At 38.8% G+C, this 12,046-nt stretch overlaps 1 protein-coding gene across 1 annotated transcript in view; it reads right to left on the bottom strand.

The window, feature by feature from the left end:
* The window catches only part of LOC126252173 (methanethiol oxidase-like), a 142,769-nt gene that overhangs the window by 63,977 nt on the left and 66,746 nt on the right, over window positions 1-12,046 (bottom strand). The window contains exons 8-9 of the mRNA XM_049953042.1: window positions 1,313-1,458; window positions 1,026-1,148 (exon numbers count right to left, since the gene is read on the bottom strand). Of these exons, the coding sequence (XP_049808999.1) occupies window positions 1,026-1,148; window positions 1,313-1,458 (269 nt within the window). The remainder of the gene's footprint in view (window positions 1-1,025; window positions 1,149-1,312; window positions 1,459-12,046) is intronic.

Raw genomic sequence — 12,046 nt, 5'->3', positions numbered from 1 at the left:
AAAACATTAGACTGCATTCTTGAACACTTACTAGTTTTCCCAAACTCTTACTTCCAAGTTCTTTGCTGGCTTGCGATGTAGCTGATATGAGCAGAAACAATGATGTAAGACATCTGGAAATTATCTGTACTGTTATGTTCTGTTAATGTTTTAAGTATCCCTTGGGCAAGGTTGCAGAACTCTTCATCATATAAAGAAAATCCCACAGCAGCAGCTCTGAAGTCCACAAATGTGATAGCAAATGTAGACAATAATTCAAAATGGAGCCATGCTCCCAATATTCTGGGGATCACAAGCAAATATTGACAGATAGTGCCACAAATTAATTCGTAAGAAAAGAAGGTTTAGTCTAATACTTTTTCCACATTTCATTAGTCTCAAATGAAAAGAAATTATTTTATAAACTTATATGGTAAAAAATATAGGACTGTATTCTTCTTATATTAGTTTTCACCTCAAACATGTTTCATCAAACCTGTCTCATCATTAGTGAGTTCTTAATTTATTTTTGTTGCAAAAACAGATTGAACAATGTTCCACAACTTATTACACAAATACTTATGCTTTTTTAGGGCATCAGAAATCAAAGAATAATTATTCAGTAGTGAAGTATGTAATTATGATTAGTGTAGATCACTAGTAAAAGAAGGAAGTCCTCAGCAATGAACAGGCATATATGACTCATAGAAAGTCACTTCTTCAGTTTCTTAAATTTCATCACAGTTAGGACTGTAGAATAATACCTTGTTCACTTTCGTACATTCACAGATAACAATGTATACTAATTTCCACATTCTCATCTTTTGAAGAACAGTAACTCAAAATCTGAACAGCTGCTCATATTGTTAAAGTATGCCTAAGTCTCTTGAAACTACCTTGTATTAATTTGTGATCCAACTTTTTTCAAGTGTGTATGCTCAATCACAAAGTTTTCAAATTCTTTCTCAGCTGCAGCAGAATATTTCTAACAGTATTCATTATGTATAAACATCATTCCACAGAAATTTTGTGAGCACAGTACTCACCGAATCTCATGTGCACTAACAGGACCACCTGTCTCATCTCTGAACTCCACAAGAAAGTCTTCATCCAGAGTGAGCCCCCCTTTTTCTGTATTTACATTCAGCTTCAGCATGTATGAACCATGTCTACAAAAGAAATGGGAAACGTAAAAGAGGTTAATACTGCGCCTACTCCATCAGTAACACTATGTACATTTCTCTTCACAGTACATTGATGTAAACCACCTGAAATATAATAATAAATATGTGAGATGATTTAGGAATAATAAAAGAGCTGAATTTATACATACTTGACCATCTCAGGGTAGAACTGTTGATCCCAAGCACTGTGCAGTGAGGAAGTAACGTACAAGCGTTTTCCATCCAGACTAAGTTGCAGCATTTGTGGTGAACCATACAGCCTTTTTCCTCTTACACACAGTGGATCAGGCTGTTCCTAATTTCAATAAAGTACATTTAAATAAATTTCTATTTGTGTATGTTGCATATACAAGTACTATGGATTTACTGAATTGTTTTACATTATATTGGTTGTGGGACAATAAAAGTTAACCATTATTCATTTATAAATAAGCCACTTTACTCAACAAAAGGCACTGAAATCATTTGCATATGTGACTAAGGAGTATAAACTTTTACATACAGAACACCAGGTCACTAAATGACTGAACTCAAAAAAATTAAAATAATGCTCCCTAATATTCAGTACTTTATTAATAAAATAGATCAAATCAATGAATTTCCAAGACAGAGTGCACCTCACTTATGTATTATGAATGAAAAGATTCATATGTTTAAGATTGAGTGTGTAGAGTGTAGAATGGTCCACAAGGGTAGTGGTGTAGGTGTGGGAACAACAACATTGTCAACGTCAGAGACCAAAGAGCTTCAGTTCCGATGTGTGATATCTATGGGGCTGGAGATCAAAGACAGTCCAGTTTTGACCTTCATATTGTGTAGATGTCTTGTATGTGTTCTTTTATAATAAATTTTTATCTGTTCTTAACTTTTTTGACTGAATTATTGGTACATCCTCCTGTACCCATAGTGGAGACCTGCCACACTGATGACCCATGACTAACATGACAACTGCACTCGTCAGCAATTCTCTCACTTTGTTCTACTACACACTAACAATGCAGCAATATTCTGCTACACTATAGACATCAACTGCTCTGTGAGGACACCATATGGATCCTGCCTCAATATGTGTGCCGTCAGTGCAGTGATTGCTTTAATAAGCAAACAGTGATTAAACCAGAACCATGTTCATGTGTGCAAATGATACAGCCCCAAGCTGTTGCAACTGCCACACCATAACAATGGCTGCCATAATCCAACTTACTATTATTAGACTTTTCACAGGATCCAGCTTCAAACATGATACAGCCTGGACTTAATGCTCAATCTTCAAACATTCTGACTGACTCCAGCCTGAGAATGTCATCTGCATCAACCACACTGTGACTTTCAGCTGCAAACATAAAATCACCGTATGGGATGATTCTCATCTACCAGACATCATTAAATATTCTACACCCATGCCACGAGTGCAATTGTTTTGTTTTATGTGTTTCACAGTCTTCCATTGCCAGATACCGTGCCTACCCTTCAAAGACTTTCTCACCAACCTAAACTGGTTCCATTTTGCACCAAGCAACCAGACCTATGACATGTGTTGGCAGAATGTGTGTTAGCATCAATGGGGATATTGGACAGTGAGTCTAAATTTTTCACATTGATCTGACATCCCACTGCACATGCTGACATCATTAGGAACATCATCCTCATATCATCTGTGGTACACCACAACAAATTGGTCTTACTAAAATGGCTAGCGTGTATCTCAGAAAAGTAGTTATGGCAGGTCATATATGATGAAGAGTGGCAAGACAAAACTCGATAATATTCTTCTCGGGTATGCAGCCGGATCATAACGTCTTCATGACATTGTGTCATGGATGATTCAGTGATGGTATCCTCTTTAAATTAGACTGTTGTTACATATATCAAGGTGACATCTCAATTTTCTCCCACACCAGTCAAGACCATGAGCATAGCTTTGAACTGGTTCTCACTGTCCTCCAGGAGGGTGAGGTCACCATAAATGAAGAAAAACCACATTTGAAAAAATCAGGTATACTATAAATGCCAATGGCATGAAACCCTCACTAGAACAGACTGAATTCATCTGACAGCTACAGCCTCCACAAACATGGTCACAATTTACAGTGATTCCTTGGAATTCTCAACTTTTCCCATCACCACCTGTCACACACAGCTAAAATTCAAGCCTCACACATATGATAAGAAGAAACTCTTACAGACACTACAAATGCTAACTGCATTCGAACAAGCAAATGTCAGACCCACAAAACCAGCGACACTCACCCACTCCCTTTCAGATGCGCACCTCATGGTCTTGACAGATGAAAGGAAGACAGCTATTACCACAGTCCTTCAGCAAGAATAGACACCAAGGCACAACCCCTACATTTTTTTCTCAAAAAAAACTTAAATCCTCTCAATCAAAGTGGTCCACATTCAACCGGTAACTCTATGCTGTGTACAAAGTGGTACGGTACTTCTGCAGAGACATCAAAGGAAGACAAGTAGTGACATACATGGACCATAAACCAGTAGCAGTTTCAATACACAACCCATCCAAGGACATCAACTCCCAGTGCTTCCATCACTTGGGCATGATCTCTCATTGTATTACCAAAGTTAGATATTTTTAACAATAATATGTTCACTTATTGTGTAACAACTTACAAAACAGAGTGAGATTCCTCACAGCAGCCTCCATGCACCATTCACTATTCAACCAAATTCACAACCTGGCTCACACAGGTGTCTGACCAATAACAAGGCTGATGACAAAACGATTCAAGCGGCCTAAGATCAAATGGGACTGCTTCACCTGGGCACAGGCCTGTCTGCCTTGCCAACACAGCAAGATCAGGCAGCAATCACAATGGATAATTGGTTGCTATGGGATACTGTATGCCTGATTCAGTACATTTAGATCTGATCAATCCACTTCTCAAACCAGTTGGCATTAAATACATATTATCAGTCATCATTCACATCTCTTCCTGGGTCAAGCAGTACCCATCAAAGATAACATGGCTGAGTCCACTGCCCATGCATTCATAGATGCGTGAGTATCCCGCTTTGGTTGCCCGAGACAATCACTACTAACCAAGAACATCAATTTGACTCAACTTTCTTTGAAGCCATTTGTCAGCTCTACTCCACAAATGAAATCAAACAATGGTGTACCATCCTTAAAGTAATGGGTCTATGGAATGTTAGCATCAAACACTTAAGACCAATCTCATGTGCCACACAGCCAGGTGGTCAGAGGCATTCCCCTGGGTCTAGCTTGGCACCCATATAGCCTTTAAGGTAATCTACAGGCATCTCTGGCACAATTACTGTATGGGGAAGCCCTCAGCCTTCCAGCAGGCGTTGTATTCCCCGCAACTGCAGCTGTGCCAACCAAACTCCCAGCTCTGGTATAACACATGAAACAGCACATCCCTAAATGTTAATTCCAGCTCTGATGGCACACACTATACCAAAAACATTTTTGTGCAAAGCACTGTTGGAGTGTGAATTTGACACTACTCATCCATCATTGCAGTCTCCTTACATGGGACCATCCTGCATCAAGAGAGAAGGACTCTCCATCACCGTCAAGGACAAAGTGACTACAGCGTCCCTCCACAGACTTACGCCATCATGGATATTGCAGAACCTGGTGACACCAATGTGGAGAACACAAACACACCATCACTCAAAAATGTTGACACAACTTCACAACCACTCTCTGCACTGGTAGTCATCACCATCAGTGTACACCAATCCCAGCCAGAGGATGTCAGTATAAAAATACTCAGTAATTATCTCATCATCAATGCACAGCAAGGCCTTCCAAGCACACTCACAATTCCATCTATACATTTACTCTCACATGCATATTTACTATCTTCCCACATCAACTGCAAGGCACTATCATCACACTTGTCTTCAAATGGTATCCTCATCACCACTGCACGTATTCACGCCTCCTACCAGCCAGAAGCCCTCACAACACCACCAACAATGTTCTGTTCCCCAGCAGCATCTCAAACGACACAGTAGTATCCACCTACATGACTTTCCCCACCACAGTCACAGTTCAGCCACACACTATGACCACTAGCACACTTGGCTCCATATCAAGTATACACTGTACCATCTTTGGGAACAATAAACTATTGGTGTCTCATCAGAGACCAAAGAGCTACAGCTCTGAAGTGGGATATCTGGGAGACTGGAGATCAAAGACATGCTTGTTTTGACCTTTGTAGCGTGTAGATGCTTCTTGTAATGTAGTCTTCTCTCATAATAGTGTTATCTATTCATAGTAGTGTTGACCATCTTATTGGTACATCCTCCCATATCCACAGTGAAGATATACTACATAGGCATTCATGTAAAAATAATGTTCACTCTAAAAAATTGTAAAGAGATGATGGCTTTGAATCAGCAGCAAAATAGTTGGAATGTACAGATCAACAAACAATGATGGTGAATTTTTCTGTCATTATAAGATCCAATGGATAAAGTCTTGACAAACAAAAAATAAGTTACAGTAATGTGAGATGTGAACACAGACTGTTTAAGCTCTAATGTAAATTATTCATGTCTTAGGTATTCTGATTTGTGAAAGTGTTATAACCACTTTTATATAGACTATATTGTCACCAACAAGAATAATACATGACTCTCACAAACTTGCATTGACCATGTTGTTACAAATTTAAAATCTACATCCACATCTACATCTATACTCTCAAGCCACCATAAGGTGCATGATAGAGGGTTCTATTGTGTGGAAGAATTAGTGGTTAGAAGTATTGAAAACTCTCTCTCTAATCTTATACTTCTCTCCACAGAAATTAATGCAGATAAAAAAGTAGTAGGACAGTGAGTCACGTATGAAACAGAAAATTGAGCATTATATATTTAAAGGAACCTTGCACACAAACTGGCAGCAGGTGTAAAAACAGAAAAAAAGGCACTAATTAAAAGTGCATTTCTATAAAATATTACACCTCTGTTTTACCCTTCACAGTGGTAAAAATACTTCATACATCAGACATTCAGAGTGCCTTATAATTCCTCCAAAAATTATAAAATTACAGGAATACATGAAGGAGCTTATGTTCATTCAGGGACACCAGATTCAGTGCTACCTAACACAGTACAAAACAGCAAAAAACTTACAGGGAATCCTTAAGGAATGTAAAAGCACAGTGTTATATAGACTGGATAAATCATTGGAAAATGGACAATGGTAATCAAAACTGATAATTTCTATCTGAAATTTCATGTGATTATGCCAGACAATAAATGATTTTGAAAAGTAATCCAGTAACATTATAGCAGGGTCCATGGAAGAGAGTAGCTGGTGGAGCAACCCATAGTAGTGGGGTGCACTGTGCCACATGATCACCAGCCAATAGATTTATTTTGCTGTACCTGTCACTTACATATGTTTCAGGGTCCACTTAGCCATTTTGGTATTCATTACATGTTGCATAATGCAAACATGTGAAGTGTCATGATCAGAAATGACAGTGACTTTTCCAAGCATATAACATTGTCTAGGGAGATTAAGGAGCAGAAACAGTGCCCCAATGTGGCAAATCACAGGCACATATTCTTAAAACGGTTGGCTGCAGAACGCTTGACCATATCCTCAATTCGAATATAACAAATTTTCTTGAGATGGAGGACCTTCCATCCACAAATCAGAACAGATTTAGAAAGCATCACTTATGTGAAACTCAGCTTGCCCTTGCATGATATGCTGTGAACAATGGATGAAGGATAACAGGCAGATTACATATTCCTAAGTTTATGGAAAGCATTTGACTTGGTGCCCCAGTGCAGACTGTTGATGAAGGTACGAGCATGTAGAGTAAGTTCCCAGATATAAGATTGGCTCAAAGACTTCTTAAATAATAGAACCCAGTATCCTGTCCTCAACAATGAGTCTTCATCTGAGAAAGGGTATCATCAGAAGTGCCCTACGGAAGTGTGGGACAGCACTGCTGCCATTCTCTACATACATAAATGATCTGATGGACAAAGCGAGAAGCAACCTGTGGCAGTTTGCTGATGGTGCTGTGGTGTGTGGGAAGGTGCCATTGTTCAATGCCTTTAAGAGGATTCAAGACAACAGACAAAATTTCTAGTTTGTGTGACACATGGTAGCTTGCCCTAAATGTAACAAAATGAAAATTAATGCAGGTGAGTAGGAAAAACAAACCTGTAATGTTAAAATACAGCATAGTAGTGCACTGCTTCACACAGTCACGTCGTGAAATATCTGGGCACAATGTTACAAAGTGATATGAAACAGAGCAAGCACTTACAGATGGTAGCAGAAAAGACAAAAGGTCGACTACAGATTATTGGCAGAATTTTAGGGACTGTGATTGATCCATAAAAGAGACCATGTATAGAACACTAATGCAACCTATTCCTGAGAACTGCTTGAGCATTTGGTATCCCAACCATGTCATATTAAAGGAAGACATCACAGCAATTCAGAAGCAAGCTGTTAGATTTGGGATGAGAAGTTCCGCCTTATGCAAGACACCTTTTTTCTTTTGTTTCACCCATACATGTTTCAGCACTTTTGTGCTATCATCAGTGGGTTTTATTTTTATTTTTAACTGTAAATTTGTTGTTAACATATAAAGAAGAAGAAGAACTGCACCACAAGATGATGCTGTTAGATTTGTTGCCGGGAGGTTTGATCAACATGCAAATATTATAGAGATGCTTTGTGAACTCAGTGCAAATTCCTGGAAAGAATAGGGCATTCTTTTCATGGAACACTATTGGGAAAATTTAGAGAAATGGCATTTGAAGCTGACTGCAGAATGATTCTACTGCCACTAACAAACATCTCACATAAAGACCATGAACATACGAAAAATTACAGCTTCTGTGGGGGTGTATAGGCATTAGTTTTTCCCTTGCTTTATTTATGAGTTGAACGGGAAAGGAAATTACTACCACTGATAAGGTAACACTCCACCAGCACCATTTGGTGGCTTGTGGAGCATGTATGCAGATGCAGATTACCAATGGCTGGAGTATGTGGTCAGCATCATAACAATTCTCTGTCTCTCTCAGCACAGAATGAATCACACATGCATCGTCTTACTTCCACACTGCTTTAGTAAAACTGCTTGGAGTGTCATAAATAAATACTGTGAGCAGAGAAAGTATCCACGCTCCAAAAATACACTACTGGCCATTAAAATTTGCTACAACATGAAGATGACATGCTACAGACGCGAAATTTAATTGACAGGAAGAACACGCTGTGATATGCAAATGATTAGCTTTTCAGAGCATTCACACAAGGTTGGCACCAGTGGTGACACCTACAACATTCTGACATGAGGAAAGTTTCCAACCGATTTCTCATACCCTATCAGCAGTTGACCGGCATTGCCATGTGAAATGTTGTTGTGATGCCTCGTGTAAGGAGGAGAAATGCTTACCATCATGTTTCCGACTTTGATAAAGGTTGGATTGTAGCCTATCATGATTGTGGTTTATCATATCGCGACATTGCTGCTTGCGTTGGTCGAGATCCAATGAGTGTCAGCAGAATATGGAATCGGTGGGTTCAGCAGGGTAATATGGAACGCTGTGCTGGATCCCAACGGCCTCGTATCACTAGCAGTCGAGATGACAGGCATCTTATCCACATGGCTGTAATGGATCGTGCAGCCATGTCTCGATCCCTGAGTCAACAAATGGGGATGTTTACAAGACAACAACCATCTGCACGAACAGTTCGACGACGTTTGCAGCAGCATGGACTATCAGCTCGGAGACCATGGCTGCGGTTACCATTGACACTGCATCACAGACAGGAGCGACTGCGATGGTGTACTCAACAACGAAGCTGGGTGCACGAATGGCAAAAGGTCATTTTTTCGGATGAATCCAGGTTCTGTTTACAGCATCATGATGGTCGCATCCGTGTTTGGCGACATCGCGGTCAATGCACATTGGAAGCGTGTATTCGTCATCGCCATACTGGCGTATCACCCGGCGTGATAGTATGGTGGCTCTTGTTTGCATTGACGGCACTTTGAACAGTAGACCTTATATTTCAGATGTGTTACAACCCATGGCTCTACTCTTCATTCAATCCCTGCGAAACACTACATTTGAGCAGGATAATGCACGACCGCATGTTGCAGGTCCTGTACAGGCCTTTCTGGATACAGAAAATGTTCGACTGCTGCCCTGGCCAGTACATTCTCCAAATCTCTCACCAATCGAAAACGTCTGGCCAATGGTAGCCGAGCAACTGGCTCGTCACAATACGCCAGTCACTACTCTTGACGAACTGTGGTATAGTGTTGAAGCTGCATGGGCAGCTGTACCTGTACACGCCATCCAAGGTCTGTTTGACTCATTGCCCAGGCGTATCAAGGCCGTTATTACGGCCAGAGGTGGTTGTTCTGGGTACTGATTCCTCAGGATCTATGCACCCAAATTGTGTGAAAATGTAATCACATGTCAGTTCTAGTATAATATATTTGTCCAATGAATACCCGTTTGTCATCTGCATTTCTTCTTGGTGTAGCAATTTTAATGGCCAGTAGTGTATAATACTGAGAGAAAACTGAATGTTGGTGACTGAGCCAAAGACAGAAACAACTTAAGTGGGGCATGCAGGAATTGAATGGATGACTGTACACCAAAAATAAGTTCAAATAAAATGAGTCATTAATTTTCTTTGAACTTCTGGGTAATATCAGAAATTATACTACTTAATCATAATGTCCCATTAATGGTGGTGAAATAATTAGGGATACCATAGTCAATAACGCTTTAATACAGCTTACTAATAAAGACATGTTACTTACTCTTGCTCCTCCGTATAATCCATCGAAAAAAGTTCTTACAGTCTACTGAAATTGTGAAACTAATAAAGCTATCAGAAATTAGTAAGTTATCTTTGAATGATTTCTCAGTGCCATTTGGCAGGCCTAAAAGACCACAGTCTGCTGGGAATTGAAGAAATGACTGAGTCAAGTGACTCAAACTACTGTTCTGTTATTCGAAATCTGATCTTTGTATAATCTGTACTGTGTAAACCAAGAAATGGCACAGTACATGAACAGAATGAGAAAACATTAGTGTGATGGATGTAAACAGTACTGCTCACATATATCAAACAACACAATGGTTACATCTAAATGGGCTGAGGAAGCCACTAGTCGTAAAGAAAGTAATAGATAAGGAAACATATTATTGCACGCAGATGAAGAAGCAAACATGTGGAAGGAATATTTTGAGGAACTTAGCAAAGGACAATATATCATTGTGGAAGAAGAATATTTCGAAAAATTAGAAGTAATGCTAGCAGATGAAATTAGTCCTCCAATTATAAGAATGTAATGTGAAGCAGCACTGAAAGAACTAAGACCAAAGAAAGCTGCAAGTCCAGATGAACTGCCAGCTGAGCTATGGCAGACTAGTGAAGAAAAAATTGAAAGATGAACTTTTCAGAATTACAAATTGTTGTTATTATTGTGAGCCTCTGCTAAATTATTTTTCAGAAAGTAAGACTGTACCCATTCATAAAAGGGAGGTACAACAGGCCCATCCAGTTACAGAATGATAATCTTAATTTCACATGAAGCAAAAATACTTGCAACCATAACTATAGAACTTTAAGAGGACCAGTTTGGTTGTGGAGCAAAAATGTAGGGACTATTGGTGCCATTATAGCACACAAGAGCTTGCTAGAGAGAAGATTGCAATTAAACAGGGATACTTACATAGACTTTATTGATCTAGAAAAGACCTTGAAATTATTAGCTGGAAGAAAATATTAAAGATCTTGAAAGATACACATAAAAGATAGAAGACCATTACTAAAATATTCAAAATACAAAGTGCCCCATAAATCCTAAATCAGAAAAAGGATAAGACAAGTGTGTTTGTTATCTTGTTTGCTTAACCTTTTCATTGAAAAAGCTATGAGGATCTTCAAAGGAAAAATTTGAAATTAAAGTGAGTGGGACCCCTATTCACTGCATAAAATTTCCAGATAGTACTGTGTTAATATCTGAAGGTGAAAACATATGCAGAATATACTTTCTAGTTTTTTACCAATTATGAAATGTTTCAAATTAAAATTAACTGTCAAAAACCAAAATTATGATAGTATGCAAATAAAGAATGAGTGTAACTGATGTCAAAATCAAAGGAAATTAAATAACATTAATAAAATTTTGTTATTTAAGTACCTTAGTAACGGAAGACAACAGATGCAGCACATAAATCAGAAAAAAATATGTACTTTCAATGTGTAAGGGCAGCTAATAGTCATCAAGCCATTTCACATAGAAAAAAAAAAGAATTTTTCAAAACATTCATCTGGAGTGTGCTCCTATAAGGCTGTGAAAGTCGGACATTGATGAAGGCAGGTAGAAAGTGCTTAGAAGTGATGCAAATGTGGCTTTGGAGAAGACTGACATGGACCAGCTAGATGGAAAGAAAATGATTGAAGAGGTTTTGAAAAATATCAAAAAGTGGAAAAATCTCATAGCAACTATTCAAAAAAGGAAAACAAAGTGTCTTGGAAATTTATGTAAGCATAAGTTTATAGCAGACATATCAAAAGGCCAAATTTTGAGAAAAAAACAAAGAGAAGTAATCAAATAAGAGACACCTGTGAAATGACATGTGTCATGTATCAGACTTAAACACCATTTGGCCTTCTGCATTGGTATAACTATCACCAAGTTATCAACTAGGATGAAAGGGCATAAGCAGAAAGTGCATACTGGCAACACAGATGATCCTGCTGTAGAGCACACTCTACAATATGACATTCATGATGTTGGTGCCTGTTTCAGCGCAAATGCCATCTGTCCCTCCTGACACCAGTATTTCGGAACTCCACAAGTAAGAAATGGGTTTAC

The sequence above is a fragment of the Schistocerca nitens genome, chromosome 4 (genome assembly GCF_023898315.1).
Source record: "Schistocerca nitens isolate TAMUIC-IGC-003100 chromosome 4, iqSchNite1.1, whole genome shotgun sequence".
Lineage (NCBI taxonomy): Eukaryota > Metazoa > Arthropoda > Insecta > Orthoptera > Acrididae > Schistocerca > Schistocerca nitens.
Note: the sequence above shows the minus strand (reverse complement) of the source record. Positions and strands in the feature narration are given on the sequence as shown.